The sequence below is a fragment of the Neolamprologus multifasciatus genome, chromosome 13 (assembly GCF_963576455.1).
Source record: "Neolamprologus multifasciatus chromosome 13, fNeoMul1.2, whole genome shotgun sequence".
Classification (NCBI taxonomy): Eukaryota; Metazoa; Chordata; class Actinopteri; order Cichliformes; family Cichlidae; genus Neolamprologus; species Neolamprologus multifasciatus.
Window position 1 is genome coordinate 25,667,992 of NC_140451.1, and position 18,467 is coordinate 25,686,458.

The following is an 18,467-nucleotide window of genomic DNA, read 5'->3' on the forward strand; positions in this document are numbered from 1 at the left end:
GAACAAAACAAAAAAAGATAATCCTTATCATGCCCATGTCATATTGTGTACTCACTTGGCAAATGTCATGTGTGCTGAAACATTAATGGATGTATGGCTGGGAACATTTAAGCTAGTTTACGCAGTTTAACAGTTCTGTATTTAATTAATTAATTATAAACAACAACAACAACAACAAAACCATACACACTGATGTCTACAGTATTATCTGAAAATTCTGAAAAGTCTGGAAAATACCTGGTAGCTTAAAGTAAAAACAAAATAAGAAATCGTGAGTAACTGCTATGAGTTCGGCTAAACTTCCAACACTAAAAATGAAATCACGACTAAAGTACGTTTCTATTAATAGTACCTCTCCAGCTAAGCAACTCCCGCACAATTGGGGGCAGTCATGTTCCAAAAAGTTCTAGCCAAGGAAAAGCAAAAAGAAGAATGCCATACCTTTGAATGTTGGATACCGGGGGAATCTACTGTCCAAGCACTATTATACAGTAAAGTCTGCAATCTACAACAACGCAATGGACACCAGCCCAGTATTGCTAGGTAACATTACGAAGTCTTCAACCGATGAGCTAGCTTAGCTAAATATGTATTTTGGTGGGATGGCTTACGGAATTTCCCAGGAAACCTCGCAAATTAATGCCCAAATTTGCATGTTGAAACATACATGCACCGACTTTATGTCAGTGGGCTCTTTTTAAGTTGAAATACCGAGACGGTTTCTGGTATAGAGTAAGGCTAACTTGTTTAGGCAGCTGAGAGGGTCGATACGTCATGGCCAGCAACCTCTGGACAGTGTTACCTAGCGACGGCAGTGCTAGCCAACAGATTAGCACTGACAAGCACTGCTGTCGCTGTGCGTCCTTCAGTCAGTAGAATGAAAGAAAAACCAAAAAACACGTAATTTCCCTCCACACAAGCTTCTGCTGTGTTTCAACTAAAGGATAAATCTCAGGGTATATTGAAGTGTGCATTTAAAATAGGTTATGTGTGAAAATCAGTTTTAAAAGTAAACTAAAGAAAGTTCTCCCACCTTTGTAGTCTTCTTGTTATCTTCTCTTTGTGTTGTATATGCACACCCAAACAGTGTATTGATTATGAGAATTACTAAGAAGTATCACTACTGAACTATTTACAGTGTCTTGTTGCCATTTTTCGTGGTTTCCTGCATTAAATTGGTAAAATAAACTTGTATAAGCAGTACTGCATTGTTTAACTATTTATAACATGTGAAAGCAAGATTTTTTCTAAATTATTAATATTTTTTACCACATGAAATGAGTCAGAACTACAACAGATAGTTTCCAAACATAACTCTACTAGGAATTATGCTGAGTGTAATCTTGGTCTGTGGTCATTTTAATTTTTTTTAGGTATACTATAGCGGATTGACTTTCATTGATGGCATCCATATCTAAAGCCCAGTTGGCTCCCTTGCCAAGGACAGAGGTCCTTGTCTATTGGGTGCTTTCCTTGGGCTCTCATCTCTACTCGTTCTATCAACTTCACAGGTTCAGCAAAGGTATAGTAGAAATATGACTACTGAAATATTAGTTGGATAAAATGAGAAAAATAAATAAATAAAGCTGTTATATCTTGTTTTTGGCCCAGAGTATGAAGCGGGATTAGAGAGAGAATTCCAGTTGGAAAAGGGCCTTGTTAAGGGTTTTAAAAGGGTAAGTTCAGTGCTGCATTTATTGATTGAAAGCCATGTCTGAACCAACAGACTAGATTTTAAGACTTCATAGTGTACTAAAGGTTTGTGGTAATTTCCAGTTAATTTTAAATTTAGAATAACAAAATAGTAATTTCAATTTAATCGATGCATAGAAATAAAATACCTTAACAGATTTACATTGTTTAAAGCTGCTTTTGAACAGGTTTCAGGTGTTATAAGTGCATTGTTTTGTTATCAGGACCCTTTAGATTTTGAGTGGAATTTCTGGACTGACTGGGCTAAGCACTCTTTACTGTGGACTCTGATTGGTCATGCTGTCTTATCAAGATTAACCAGCATCTTTTACCCCAAGGTATGGAGCTGTTGCTACAGTAATCTTTAAATATAATATAGGTGGCAAACAGTTTAAGCCCACACATTTTTATGTGTTTTTCCATCAGCTTAGAGCGGCAGCACTTGCGATATATGGCTTCTTAGCAGCCAGCAGTGTTTTGGGGATTAAAGGTGTGAGTGTGCTGCTGGTACATCTGGGCTTGTCCTTTTCTATGGCCCAGCTGCGAAAGCCCGCTCTGTCGTGGGCATGTAACCTGCTGCTGCTCTACACACCTCATATCAACGAACTTCAAGACATCCAGGTGGGTTGACTTGGCTTTAACTCCTACAATAAATCTTTTCTTGTACGCTTGTAGGTGTTCTGAACACCTACAAAGCAACACCTAGTTCAAAAACAAACACAAAAATAGTAACTTTGACTGCATCAACAACAAACCACAGACTGTTCTGCAAAAACTGTTTTATTTCTACATTGTATTCGCAGACAAACACAAAGCCACTAAATCCTACACAAGGGGCTTGTGTAGGATTTAGTGGTATCTGCCAGTGAGTGTTTTTTTTTGTCCCATCCGTTTCTACTGTGTCCCACTGTAGAAACAGTGGCAGACTAATCCATCTGTAGATATGAAGAGATCATTGTAAGATGATAAAAACACAGCAGTTCTTATTTCCAGGAGATTACATGTCCTTTAAAACATGAAAAAAATCTTTTTTAACTGCTATCCCAGCTGTCATGGGGCAAAAGGCAGGGTATATGCTGCTTATTTATATATTTACCAGCCCATCACAGGGCTTTATAAACTATATAAATAATAATGTTAAACTAGTTTTTTTTGTAAAAACCTTTTGTTATTCTATAGCAGCATGATATCCAGTTACAACTTGAAAACTTCCTTTATCCTTGTGATTGTTACTAAATGTCATATTTGCCAAGAACACAAGAGGGCGCAAAATACTAAGGGAACCATTTGGTCACTTGCCTCCTTTCTACAGAATATCCACATCACATGGTTAGGGTGAATTTATTTTGAGTATATTTATCTAACAGATCAATTTCCTCCATGATAAATGATAAATAGAAATAATTTCAGATAAAATGCAAACATTTAGATTCATTTTTTAATGTTACTTAACTATTTCACTATAGTCCACTTATACTGTATAAATAAATAGAATATATATTTAGTGTCTATCTTAGTGCTTTTACTACTAATGCAATGATTTTGATGATTTTGATCATATGTAATTGGCCTTCCCACTGTATTACACAGAGAGGCTGGTATGAGACTGATGAGGAGCACTATCTGCTGCTCTTCAGTGTTGCTGTTTGTGGTCTGCGCTTCATCAGCTTCAGCCTGGAGCACTGCTGGAGCCCTGAAGACCAATGCAGTGTTGTGCAGCTTTGCTGGTTGTTTTCATATACCTTCTATCATCCTTTTTTCTATAATGGACCAATTATAACCTACAAAAACTACATTGAGCAGGTAAGAGACATCAAAGCATTCTTCTAGATTAAACTGAGAATCAAATTTTCCTCTTTGTTTTTTTTTTTTGTTTATCTGCAAGAGACTGAAGCTGATTGGTGCTCCTGAGAGCAGATCTCCCTTTTACAGCACAAAAGAGCATTAACATCACATGTTCACTTATTTTTTTAATCAGCTTATCTTTTTTGTTGTAGTTTTGTACTTATCCTTACATTATGTGTTGGCTCTTTTATTACAACCCTGAGATTTTTTTTGGGGGGATGGGGGTGTGTGAATAAAGATTCACCTGGCAGTCCTTAACAACTTGCTCTCTTGCTCCACTAACAGATGCAGAAGTCTGCGGAGGAAAGTAACAGGGATGAATCTGCCCTTAGTTACTTGGTGCTCAGATTAGGACGGATCATTTTGTGGTGGTGTATTGCAGAATACATGATCCACGTCATGTACATGCACTCCATCCAGTCTAATGAGACCTACATAGAAATTCTTCCTCCTTGGGCCTTAGGCAAGTCTTGATACTCTGTTTTTTTCCACCAACAGCACAGCTTTCTTAAAATTTAAACTTTACATTTACCTACTACATGCTACCACCACAGGATTATGTATGTTTTAAAATGTTCTCATATATGTGTGTATTTGTTTGTTTTTGATATAATAGTTTATTTGCACTTAAATTAAATATCAGCCCACTCTAAATTAGCAAAGCTGGTCTCTGACATGCACATAGAGTCAGATATACAGTTTATGCAGGTGGTTGTCTAAAATGTCTTTCATAAATGTTTTGAATGTTAAGCAAAAATTGGTAACATGAATTTTAAAACACCTCTTGGATTATGAGCTTATGTCGAAGATGTTATAATAGAGAAAAAAACACACCTGAGTAATCCAAGGTTACTGGTTATATGTTAAACCTGCACTACATCTGGTTTATACCACAAACGTCTGGGCAGTCGTGTTGTTGCAATCTGAGCACAGTTTGGTTATTGACACAAGTGAATTGGTGCCATCTAATCCTTCATTTCTTTATATTTTGCTTCCAAGAAGCCACACTTTCTTGTAAGTGGTATTTTAAAGCAAATGTCTTGAGGCTTTCTGAAGGTCTGAAATACTTTGTTACTATTAGCCTGTTGCAAAAACATAATTTGTTCCAATTTTCTTCGTTCACTATATGAAAAATGCCACGTTTGACACACATAAAATATTATTTCTGCAACAAGGAGATTCCTAAAAAGTTGTTCGCTAGACAATAGGCATATCTGAAAATTTGAAGAAATTGGACAAGTGGCCTAAAATCACTATACTGCAGATGAACAAAAAGGTCATATCCTTAAGAAATTGGAAACAAAATCCAGCAAAGGACCTAAGAGATGCTTCTGGACCTGCAGTTGGTTTGTGTATTCTTTGCCAGAGCTTCATCAGATATGGTCTTAGTGGAAGAGTGGCCATTATGTATGCCAAATTATACAAAAACTGGACTAAAAATCACTGATCTTATAGATCTTATTGAGTAATTAATCCAAATTTGAAATTTTTGGTTTAAATCGTTATCAATATGTAGAGAGGAGGTCAGGAGAGAGGTACAAGTGGAGGCTCTGTCATGGTTTGGGGCTGCATTTCAGCCAGTGTTGTCAGGGATTTGGGCAAAGTTGATGGAATTGTGAAGAAAGGTATATCAGATTTTGATCCACCATGCTGATCCCAAACATACTGCTAATGCAGTAAAACAAGCCTGGATAGAAAACCACACATTAGAAAACATCAGTCAGGGGTCGACAGGCAACATCCAAAGAGCTTTGGAATGTGCTTCAAGAATCCTGGAGAACTATTTCTGAAGACAACTTAAAAGAAATGACAAGAAAGCTTACCTAAGAGAGTTTATACTGTGTTGCATAATAAAACTGGATATACCATGCAGATGATAAATAATAATAATTAAAAAAGAAAATAGGAAGAAATGAAGTTTAGATCAAGACCTATAGACAATAAGATGACTGGAAAACCTGTGGAACGAACAAATCACATCTAACCCTCCTTTCCCATATATCTTTTGAGTTTTTACTATAAATATAACACTGGCCTAACATACGTTTGAGGATTATATAGAACTTTTTTACAATAAGAGCTTTTGATTTCACCACCTACTTTCATTTTTGTCACAGGTGGTCTTGCTCTAGCTGTCGTCCAGTTCTTCTATGTGAAGTATCTGGTACTGTTCGGCCTTCCATCCATGCTCGCTACTTTGGATCAGCTGGTTCCTCCCAAGCTTCCCCGTTGTGTCAGCATCATGTACAGTTTCACAGGCATGTGGAGGTAAGACAGTGGAATCAATTCTGGGAAACCACAGTGATAGAATAACAAACATAGTACTATACTGGTCTTACAGCTTTGCTAAATATTCCCTTTACTAGAAAAGCTACCTTTCCTCATGTCCTTAAATTAAAACAAAGTCATTTATTGTCAAGTTTCAAAGTGGGCGCAGAAAATAGTTTCATTTTATGTTGTTAATAGTAAGAACAACAGGTTATCCTACACAAGATCACCTGAAGATCATTCTTTCAGACTCGTCATAATGATAAGCACATGTTAAGCTATTATTTTTAGGCCAATTTGTTTTCTTTAATTCATAATCAACAGGTTTGTTGCAGTGTTGCTTAGACCAGCGGTCCCCAACCCCCGGGCCTCGGACCAGTACCGGTCCGCGAGAGTTGAGGCTCAAGTGTGAAATGTATGGTTTTCAGGGATTTTTATCGGTTTTCAGCGTTATTTTGTTATTGTTTTTATCGTTAACTCGGTTTTCCTGGGTCTTTTCACGTGTGTTATGAATAAATCTTCTTTTTTTCGGTACCGGTACTAGTTTTATTTTGTTATATTTATCCGCGACACCTTAAAGGCCGTGAAAATATTGTCGGGCATAAACCGGTCCATGGCGCAAAAAAGGTTGGGGACCGCTGGCTTAGACAGCAAAGAAATTATGAAACAAACTGAAACCTTGTAGAGTAAAACCAAAAGCTTTAATAATTCAATTTTACTTGTGTGTCAGTTAAAGGAACCTGGATATTTCCGGTTTATTATTATTTTACGCAGTGCTGTGTAATTGTAAAAAACAGGAAAGATGCTTTGATTTTTTTTTCTGTTTCGCGGTTTAGAATTTGCTCGTATTGAATTATTTCTGTCACAATGAGCGGAAAAAATAATAATAACTTGTTTTTTCACTTATTTTTTCAATTAAAATGAAAACTAGTCTAATAGATCTATTCCTAGTTTATACTGAAGGGGTCACAATTGCTCAAGTTAATGAACATGCAAAAGAAAACGCTTGTTACAAGGGACAAGGAATCTTATTCAGCAGGTATTTCATTAACAAAAACAATAACACACTGTGTATAAGTATATAAATAAGGATTAACATTTGTCCTAGAGTGCTGTTAGTATTTAGCCTTTGCCACTTCAGAAAATCTCTTTATGTATTTATATAGTGCAAAATATACATTCATTTCATCTTATCTATTACAAGCTTATACAGTGCAGTTATTTGTTGTTTAGTTCTTAAAGGATGCACCTTTATGATCAGGTTTCATGTGTATGATGATGGCAGGTTTTACTTCATTTTTATAGGTTAAGGGTAGACAGTTGAAACAACTCTTCATATCTTAAAAATAAATCATCCAAAGTAATAATCATCATCACAATGAAGTTGAATTAACATCTAACATCTACAAGAGCTTATATCCTGCATCAAGGGACGCTTTACTGCAGGACCATTTTAGCTTGGCGTATAAACTAGCAGCTTATTATAGCAGTGGGCAGTTTTTAAACAGAACAAACATACCATTAAGTGCAAACCTTGAACATATTGCCGTCTGCAACAGAAGGAGCGACTCAAATTGGGTTTAGATCCTGGTTATAAATTACCAGAGTATCCCAGCAGTTTGTCACTTTCTCCCAGTACAATCAGTATTGTTCCCAAATGTAATTAACAGTGAGAAATTCCCCATATTTACAGTACAAAAAGCTGAGCTAGAAGCGTGTGTTGGTATTGCAGTAAAAAAAACGAAAAAATTACAGCTGTAGGATAAACGGACCAGTGTGCTGACACTGATGCACTCCAATCGAGCCTGTGTGTGTGCGCTGGTCGAATTCACTGATGGATTGCATAAAGCTATCCATCAACATTGCTGATGAAACAACTCCAGTTATAGACTGAGCCAAATCTAATCTTCTTAATGACAAAGAGGAAGCACATAAACACAAATGTGTAAACATACTTATTGCGCAGGTGTCAGTTTATATGAAGCCCAGTGCTCAGCTGGTTCTTGCTCAATTATATATTATTATTATGTAAATTTGTGACTCAATGTATTTTTTTTTCACTCTTAGGCACTTTGATGAGGGGCTGTATCGATGGCTCATCAGGTAAGAGGCACTTCAGCGATGGACTGACTAATTCCAATGTTAATACATACTTAAAATGAGGAATGTCATCTAAATCAAGTAATGCCTCAAGAATATCTACCTATCTGCATCCATTTATTTGTCTGTCTTTATCTATGTCTGTCTTATCTAATATTTGGAATACTTTTGTATCGCATCTGTTATCTATTATGCAGTTAAAGAGCTTATTTCCTGTGGGGCATTGAACTTGTCAGCTGAATAACCTTAAAAAAAACATGCCATTCTCCTGCTGCCTGCCCACATTTTTCATCACAATGGATAAGGATGCTGCATTTGCATGTAGGCTTTCTCATGATTATCAGGTTGCATGTTGTTGGTGAACAGTTCCTCTATTGTGGCGCTGCCCGTGCACCCTGGAGAAATGCCTCCTTGTTTAATATGTGCATTTGTAATTTGCACAGTTGTACTTTGGACAACACACATTATTGGTTTGTTTGCTTTTAATGATGCACACTTGGCTGAATGCAGCCTATTGGGAGTTTATGGTTTGCTTGGTAGAGGCAGGTTGCTACATTAAGGCAACGCTACAGTTGCATGGTTGTCAGAAAACACAGTCGAAATGTTCCCCTGTCTTGGTTATTATTTGCTAATTAGGGTTTTATTTTTTTCTCAGTTGTGTGACGGGTACAGTATGACGGCGCATGTGTACATCTACTTTTATGAAAGAATGCATATTAGAGATTTAAAATGGCTCCAATTAATTTGCTAGAGATCCCAGAATTTAAATTGCAAATGCAAGTTTCCATTTTAATTTGTGCCCATTGGAAATTGTTTTCTCCTGCTTAATGGCATCAGTTGCAATTATCCTACCGCAGATGCAAAATGATACCCATGACACAATGCCCCCGACGTTCCTTCTTGCAAAAGTGCTTTTAAAGAGGTTTTAATGCAGTTCTGAAATTCAGTTGAAATTGTCTGAAGAGCGTTAGATGAGTGCGTAGGTGTTAAATGATGTACTCCACATGACTCACTGACACCCCGTCTCCCTGGGCAGCTAAGTGGCTCATTCTTCGCCATTCCATTGCGCTTTTCCTGTCTGTGTGCCACCGTCTCTCAGGTTCTCCATTACACTCACATTTAGTTATTGCCCAACAAAAGAGCTCTCACTGGGTTATTGATTGAATTATTGCAGCTACACACGAGCAGAAGCATTTGATCTCACACCTTAGTAAATATTGGTTGCAAATATGTAAGTGGGGGAATAGGTTGGGTATGGTGCAAGGTTAGAAATTAACTTCGGTTTTTAGTGCATTTAAAGCAAAACCGATTAAGTAAGCTGCATGCCTACACAACAACAATAATATATACTACACTCTTTAATTCCTAATCACAGTCGATAAAACCTGTGAGCATGTTGTAGTCTGCACCACCTGCTTGGATTAATCAGGTGTTACATAACACATTGATTAATCAGAGATTAATGTACAGCATGATATTATCATATTTTGAAAAACATCTGTTTAGAATCCATCTACATCCAAATGAATGTATTAGATGGATAGATACTCTGCATGTTTAGGTATTCAGTTTCCTCTGGCTCTGACAATCTGGTACCTTTCCATCTGTTTTCGCACCTACTTTCATCCTCAATATGGCCGAGCTGGCCACTCTATTTCAGGCTTAGAAAATGCTGGCTCATCTTTCAGGAACATTGATTAGCCACAGGGTGGCTGAGATAATGAGTTCCCAGCTCAGCAACACTGCACACAATGATTTGTTTGTTAAGTGTGTTGGAGTGATGTAGCATGTTCAGACTCTTGTCAGTACCTCTGGGACAGACAAGGTTCTCGCAGTATCTGAGGCAATTTTTCTTCACAACATGCTCTGCATTTGATAACGACTGGACGCTATTCACATCGAGTGTGTTATCACATGAGGTGCTATTTTTATACCACATGGAACGTAATCTAATCTAAACCACAAAAATGAACTGCAGGAGCTGTGCTATAGCTTTACCGTTTGATGAATTACCTCATGAGAATTGTCGCTCTTTTATTTAACTGTGTATCCTCACAGTTTATTAACTGATATACTGAAGTCAGACCAGGAGCAAAAGTGTGCTAAAGTGTTGAATAATACAGAATTTGTAAGTTTGACAGTGGGTTAAATGTGTGTGAATCATAAAACACTTAAAAACATTAACCCTCCTCCAGAGTTGTTAATAGGTTGATTAATATTCTCTGGTTTGCCTCTATTTTTGCAACTAGACGTCAAAGCCACGTTTAAAAGTAAAATCAGCATGACCACGCAGTTTTTTCTGGTTCTGATTAATTCATCTTTGCATTGTGGTGCTATTTTTACACTTGCAATGTTTTGCACTGGTTAGTCTTTACACAGGTTAGAATCCCCTTTTTCATTTATTCTGTTGACACTGGATTGCTCTTATTTTTGTGACATGTACTCGTGTTTCAGATACATCTATGTTCCACTGGGAGGTTCACGCCATGGTCCTCTTTGCAAAATGTTTTCCACTGGTGTTGCGTTCGGATTCGTCTGCCTCTGGCACGGTGGACATGACTTCTTACAGTACTGGGCCCTGATGAATTGGGCTGGAGTTCTGGTGGAAAATTCTCTGAAGTCTCTCTTTGCCTCGACCTTTATTCACTCCATAGTTGTAAGTTTGAAATCCATTGACGGTGCTAAAACATTAGGTTTAAATTACCTATTAAGTCTTTCATATAAGATGTGTGGATGTAATAAAAATCTCTCCTGCAGTCAGAAATAAAGAGGTCATATTATGTTATTTAGTGAGAGATGATGCCTAGAGAGGGTACACTAATTACAGACTGGAGACAAACTGGCTGGATCTTGTCACATTTAATTGGGAAGTACAGTTAACCTCAAATATTCATGTTAGTAAAAGCCTGTTCCCAATTGCTTCTTTGGCCATAGCCTTGGGAGATAGTTCATGTTCTCAATATAGTGCTCATATCTGATGGCACACCGTGAAATCCACCTAGTTTATGGTCACACAGTTCATTTGTGCCAGGTGCCTCTCTGTTCCTTCTGCCATGTACAATAGAAATGTCTTGTGGTTCGCCTCTTAGTATTTATTTTTCTGATTTCCCAGGAGCAGAATTTCTCTGCGGCGATGAAAAGGCGATGCATCGCCCTTGTCTTTGCCTTCTCCACTGCTATGCTCATCCTTTCTAATCTGGTGTTCCTTGGGGGAATACATGTTGGCAGAATCTTCTGGAAGCGTGTCTTCATTCACGGTAAATTGCTTTCCACAACATTCACTCAGTGGGAATTGCGTGTGGCTTTATTTTGCAGGATTGTTTCAGCTGGCATTTGTACATTCTCCTGTGTGGATTATCAGCCATGTGCTCCTTTTAATTTGACAGCTGAGTTGCATTGTAGGACATCACATGTTTGCCCTCAGCGGTGAGAGCAGCTAAATATTGTTTTTCCTAAAGCAACAGAGCGAAGCCAATAAAATCAGAAATAAAATATAAGAAATCATTAAAAATTTTGCTTCTCTGTAGGTTTGTGTATTTAACAGTTTTTTCTAATTTAATTAATCTGCACAGGCGAATAAAGAGACATCTGCTTATGTGGTTGTGCCAGGACCTTTTTTTCTCCCAGTGTCTCTTTTTTTGGCTCATTGGATACCTAAAGAAAGATGGCAGCGCCTCTTGAAGCCTGTCTAGTTACGATAAGCAGTCTGAGCTGCACTCCCTGCTGCGCTGGGAGCACAGTCGGTACAAAAAAGCCCATCAGTGGAATGTCACATCATCAATATTGTATATTAACCAAAACTTTAATGTGGAATTTTAATTGAGTTGAATATGAGTTTACTCATTTATATCGCTAAAATGTGGCAAACATAGAGGCTGATTAAAAGTCCAAAATGTAAATTTTTATTCAAAGCCGGCAGAGGTCAAAGACAGTAAAGCAAGCAGCCCTGAAAAGGATCCAGAAGAAGAGCAGACAAACACTAAATCCAATTGTCAGTCACAAAGGAGACAAACACAAAAAGATAAGAAGGAATAAGACAATCTGGCAGAGATCTGTGGAAATTGACAAGTGTATCTATATAAAAACTGTTGGGTGAGTCGCTGATTTAACACGGGAGAGAAACGGGGAACTGGTGTGGAAGATGACACAAGAAAAACTAATAAGGTAGTGGCAAATAGAAATAAAATTACCGCAGGAAGTAAAACAGACGAGAAGCAGTGATTACAAAATAAAACAAGCAATAGCTTGAACCAAAACATGACATTTATCCACTTATGAGCAGCAGTGGAAGCTGTACAACAACAACATTTCTACCCTGTAAAGTTTGTACAAGTGTTCGATGTTAGGAAACAGCTGCTTAATTGCTTCATTCTCTCTCTCTCTTTCTTTCTTTCCAGCTCTTTCTTTGACTCTACTAACTCCTGAGGGAAATAAGTGACTCTTTAGCTGCTAAATGCATTTACCAGCGAGTCCCAGACTGTGCCAGTGTGCTTATGTGTGGTGCTGAAACTATGGTTTACACTGTGCTCATGAGAGCTGAAAACAGTTGCCTGCTGTTTAAAATAGGATTTTAAAAGGAACTTGAAGAGATGAAAGTTGTTACTAAGCTGATCTATGTAGTGCCAGGGTTTGTTTGTTTTTTATTTTAACAATGACAGATTGTTGTTTTCATTCATTTAAAAAATACATATATATTGATGGGAAGATCACTAGTATTGATGTGAATGGTTTACTGTTAGATTTAAAGGTGGTGTAATATCACCCACGAATGCCATGGCAAGAGGTAAACTCAGGTAACAGATAAAGGGCAAAAGACCATCTTTGTATCTCATGCTGATTTTAGTTCATGTTGTGCAGTGAGTGTAAATCCACAAACTGAAGCACTCCTTTATTCCTTTTCTTTAACACTATTTATTATTTTAGCATTTCTGTTTATACCACAGTCTGTGGGATCTTAAAGTCAACCCTAAGCAGTCTGACAAGGTATTTTCCAGTCACCACTTAAAATTTTGTTGAAGGCAGCAAATGGTGCGTAACTTTACACCTCCTCTAGCACTCCTGACCTCCTTCGTGCTCACAAGACTGTAGTCTCGGTGTAAATAAGTTAAGAGGAACCTAAAAATAAGTGCATGGTGTTTGAAAATACCATTACAGTTGTGAATTATTCAGAGCAATAGCTGCGCAATAGCTGAGAATCTCAGTTTGCTTTTATGGGGATTTATTAAGATCATTGAAATGCTAAAAATAAAGACTGGAAAATTAGAAATACGTGATTTAACAAATCACTTAATAAGCTCGGTTCTTTCACTGATTACATGTGTTCTTGCACTTTAAATTGATATATAATGGTTCCAGCAGAAACGCCTGAGGCAGTTACTTGTGTCTGCGTGTGTCCTCACAGGAAACTGCAGAGAGGGAGCTGTGGTTTCATTAACATGAGTGTCTGGGACTGTGAGTGGTGCAGGCAGTAGTGTAATTGCTCCCTGACCTTTCTGGCAAAATGTACAACAAACAATTTTCTGAACACACTGTGTGTCTTAAGTTGTTTGTGTTAACAGTGTCCCCTTGAGTCTTGCACCTGAAAGCCCCCATGTACTCTAAGGTTACAACTAAGAGACAGACCAAGTTTTAATTCAAGAGTACACAAACACAAAAGTACCACTGCACTGTTATGTGTGGTTTTTTTTTGTTTGTTTGTTTATTGCACGCACAAATGTGCTGATGACATCTTCACTGTTACCCAAGGAGTACTTTTTGTGTTTCATTTTTAACTGCAAAGATTCCTTAAAGCTCAATTTAAGGCACATGAAGTCCTAGAAATGGCAATATTTCCCCTTAGAACATTTACCTAACATTGGTAGAATTGCTATATATTTACTTTAGGCAACAAACGTGTGTTGTTCCCAATTTTAGCACATTCTGTTTTGTCTAAATAATAATAGTACTTTCTGGGAAGAGACACAAGTCCCTTCTGGGGTTGCGTCATGAGGGACATCCAACATAAAAATCATGCCAAAGCAAACATGCGGCGCTACCCACTGTGGTCGGCTTAGCAGATGACGCCCCGCATTTTATTTTACCATAGACTAAGAAGGACACCAGCTGTCCTTCTTATTTTAACCCTTCCAAGGATTTATATCTCCTCCAAATCTTGAAGCAGAAATCTTTTGTGTGTTAGGCCAGGTTGTTAACCACTACACCGTTAAGCCATAGTATTAGCGTTTCAGAAGCTAGTTTTTTAGTGTGCAAGCATGCTAACATTCATTAAGTAGCACTAAACAGATCTTGTCTATAAAAGATAGGTGGAACCCTTATCTGATTTGACTTTCTTTTCTTTGTTTATTTTAAAGCAGACATAACTGTGATTGGGATAAGACCATAGAGTTGCTAAACTAGCAGTGGCTAGTTAGCTTTGTTAGCTGGGTGAATCTATAATCCACTGATAAGAAATGGGACAGAGTCCATAGAAAAATGACTGAGTGACTGTCAGTGGTAGGAAAACAATCACATTTTCCTCTACTTCTGCCTTTCTAGTGATATTATATAAACAAGAGGTGAAAAAAAGCGCTAACCTACAATTTTTAAGTTTCTTTTTTTTATCTGAAAAGTTTTTCTGGTCATCAGTTGGTTTTATTTTGTTTTTAGATTTTAGTTGCCTGCAAAAAACATTGCGAATATTCAAGAAGAAACTAAAACACCGAATACATTTTTTAAAAATACAATCAGTTCCAACATATTTCTGAAGTTACATTTGGCTAGTAGTGTTTCTTTGCCTTTCTACTATGTTAGTTGTTGGCCACATTAAAGATTGGATAACTGACTGGAGAACATATTTCACACTGAGGGTGTTAATGAAATGCAGATACCTGCAAAGGCAAAACACTGGGATGTCTTTGCTCACAATGTACACGCAGGCTAGAGGGCGCTTTGGGTGCCTTGAAAAGCGCTATAGAAATCCAATCCATTAAATAATGAATAAACAGGTGAGAAAGGCTTCATATAATGATAGCTTATGTGAAAATGGTTATACCCAAAGTGATTAATAATTAGTTCATATTTACTAAAACATCAAGGCTTTTCTTAAAGATGGTTGCAATCAGACAGAAACGTACTATGCATACTACACAACACAAAACTTATACTCCGTGCGCCATTAAAATATTTTGCATCATAATAAAGCTTTTCTAGCCTCAGCTCATGTAACCTTTTTTTTACGCAGACAGCAAACTGACAGTACAGCTGTGCATAAAGCAGCCAGTGTGTACGTGAATTAGATTTTGGCATGAATAGAAAAGAATAGACCATTGAAAAGCATTGTGGGTGCAGGTGCAGGTTACTGAGATAATCTGGAGGCAGGCCAGTTGGGGAGGAGGTGCAGACAGCTGTCCTTACCTGCCTGCACGACCCTCGGAGAAACAGCTAAATATAGAAAAAGGAGGGGGAAAACGTAACACGATGCAGTATGGCACATAGAAATGAGCAAACCTACTCACTTAGCATATACTTTTAAGATGCATTTACGCTTCATTCATAAATAAATAACTGACAACAACACATAGACTGCATTATCCAGATAGTTTGTAAATCAAAAAACATGCAAATATATTTGCTTTCTTTTTGTTTCAGGCTGGTCTACCATGGCCCCACCAATGCTAGCTTTCCTCTACTGCTATGCTCAGATTGGACTTGAGTGGACTCCTCACCCACCGTGAGTCACCTTGACTTAAGAGCAGTGACTGCGAATCCCTGCTACTGGCCAGATACAACAACCTGCTGACTCCACTGCCTTGCTCTCACCAGCCAGAGTCTCACTGTGGTGGACCTGGCTCATAGCCACACAACCTGTCCAAACCTGGCTGAAGTACGGCTGAGCAGCCACTTTCCAAAACCCACAGGTCTGCACAAAATTTGTCTGTAAGCTGATACTTACAGAGAAAGTTTTCTGAACTTTGGGTGAAATGTAAGTGCACCCAAACTGTAATAAAATGCTGAAAATTTAGAGCAGTCTGTAATAGCAGCCCTGAGGCAGTAAGCTAGATAAAATCACTGCTATTCTAAGAAACTGTAAAAGAAAATGTGGACTCTGAATCTCTCACTTGGTTATATGACTTTGACATGGTATTGCTCGGAGTTGCAGGAAGCTGAAGAAAGTACCGTCTTCCTGTAGCTCTCCACAAAAAACAATCAGATGTAGACGGTTGACAAAAAAAAGCATATCCAGCTGCAGCTTTTGATTCAAAACACTAATCCTGTTGATTATCAGTTTATTACATCTGGGATGTAATAAATGACAAGCTGTTTTTGGCTTATTTGTTGTTACACACTAAATCACCTTTCATTTCCAAAATGTCAACATAACAACTAAATTTAGACAAAAGTAAAATCTCATTTTGTTGCAAAACTCATCTGCCATCTGTCCAAATCTGTCAAGTACTTGGTCATCAAGGACTGTCAGAATGTGCCTGCTCAGTCAAAGCAATGTGATTAACACTGAGGGTTATGAAACAGCAGAGGAGTCCAATCCATTTGTGGTTTACTGTAAAGCTTTTGTTTCAAGGGGTTTTGCAAGTCATAGGCTGATTACACATGTGAGAGTGACACTGCTGAATAATGTGCATTAGAGCTGATAGATGTTGTTGTTGGTGTGTGTGTGTGGGGGGGGGGGGGGTATTTATGGCACTTTTGAATTGTATGTTCAAAGTTACACTGCCAGATTAAATGTCAATGTATATTACTCAATATTCACTCCATTTGCTTCAAAAACTGGTATTATACTGTACATATTAAGAATAAATATAATATAGCCTTATATACACTCCGTGTCAATCAGTGATGTTCAACTGTTCAACATTTCTAAGGGTCGTAATGCAAATATCTAATCAGCTAATCACATGGCAGGAACTCATTGCATTTTAGCATGTAGACATGGTGGGAAAAAGGGGATTTAAGCGACTTTGGACATAGCATGGTTGTTGATGCCAGACAGGCTCATCAGGGTATTTCAGAAACTGTTGATCTACTGGGATTTTCCCAAAACACTGTCTCTAAGGTTTACAGCGAGTGGTCCAAAAAAGAGAAATTACCCAGTGAGCAGCAGTTCTCTGGGAGAAATGCCTCATTGATCCCAGAAGTCAGAGGAAAATAGCTAACTACTTTGAATTGATGGAAAGGCAACAGTAACTCAAATAACTAAGTCACGCAGAAGAGCATCTCTGAGTGCACACCATGTCAGCGCAGATGGGTTACAGCAGTGGAATACCACACCAGGTGCAGCTCCTATCGGCTAAAAATGGAAACTGAGGCATCACAATTCACACAGGTCAATAGGAGGTTAGAACAATCTTGCCTGCTCTGATGAGTCTTGATTTCTGCTGTCACATTTGGATGGTTAAGTCAAAATTTGAAAAAATGACATGAAAGCATGAATCCATCCTGCACTTGTAGCAGTTCAGGCCAGTGGTGGTGGTGTAATGGTTTGAAGAGCATAATTTGGGCCCCTTAATGCACCCTGTCAGGGTGGTTAGATTATCTGAAACTGGTTTCTCCAACCTGGCAATAGGTTCAATGTACTCAAATGGCCTCCAGAGTCACCAGATCTCAATCCAATAGAGCGCCTTTGGGATGTGGTGGAATGGGAGAGTCACAACATGGATGCGAAGATGACAAATCTTCAACTTCTCTCTTCAGCAATCTCTGATGACTGTTTCCAGCACCTCGTTTTATTAAGGCAGTTCTGAAAAAGGCAAAAGGGAGTCCGATGAGGAATTAGCATGGTGTAACTAATGACGCTGATGGTGAATTTTTACTCCTGCACAACTGCCCCATTTTTAAAAGCAAGTGAAAAAATGACACAGAGGATGAGAGGGATCTCTGAAACCTCTTCAGTAATAACGATAGGGAAATCATCTTCAGGCACAGAGAGTCACCGAGGCATTGCTCCAAACATATGTCTTTTTGACATGTATTTGATGGCTAATATCTATTAAGTTTTTTTCATTATATGGAGGGGAGATTGTGAATTTAACTGACATCATAATGAGTGGTGGAAAAAAAATGTAATGACTTAATATTTCATTAGAGAAGCTGACACTTTTTGAATACTCTGTTGTAGCCAGATATTTTTTGGGTGCCAGCACCTACTACTTCTGCCTCAGCTTCAATTTTAATCCACTAAAAATGTCAGCTCTTCTGAGAGCTTTTTGCCAGTATGTTACAGGCTTTAAATTTTCATATTCTAGACCGAGGAACTCCTTAAGCCTTCCATAAATCATCATGCAAAAATGATTTTAAAACAGCTTTAATCTAAGGTTGATGACTATAATGTATGCAAAATGTGGTGTGGGGCTGTTTGATATATATCGGATGACGATATAAAAACGTCTATCGTTTCATTTTACGCTATCGTTTGTTTCGTGGTGTCGCAAAATAAACTGTTTACGGCAATATTTTTTTGATTGTTTTGATGGTCACTGTAGTGGCTATATTAATTTCTTAAAGTTCTCTATTTCTCTTATATTTAATATAACCACACTACTGACGGCCTGTTTTTATGTGTTGTGGTT

At 37.9% G+C, this 18,467-nt stretch overlaps 1 protein-coding gene across 2 annotated transcripts; it reads left to right on the plus strand.

The window, feature by feature from the left end:
• Window positions 1-195: 195 nt before the first annotated feature.
• On the plus strand, window positions 196-18,451 carry hhat (hedgehog acyltransferase). Of its 2 annotated transcripts, none has more exons than XM_085181729.1 (12): window positions 196-900; window positions 1,374-1,522; window positions 1,612-1,676; window positions 1,917-2,030; window positions 2,119-2,313; window positions 3,283-3,495; window positions 3,823-4,000; window positions 5,655-5,805; window positions 7,873-7,908; window positions 10,360-10,561; window positions 11,018-11,162; window positions 15,532-18,451. In XM_085181729.1, exons 2-12 carry the CDS (start codon window positions 1,402-1,404, stop codon window positions 15,615-15,617), a joined length of 1,506 nt encoding a protein of 501 aa, XP_085037855.1. In that variant the 5' UTR covers window positions 196-900; window positions 1,374-1,401; the 3' UTR covers window positions 15,618-18,451. The 2 variants fall into 2 exon arrangements, with proteins under 2 accessions (XP_085037855.1, XP_085037854.1); XM_085181728.1 differs by having other exon boundaries at window positions 196-543.
• Window positions 18,452-18,467: the final 16 nt, after the last annotated feature.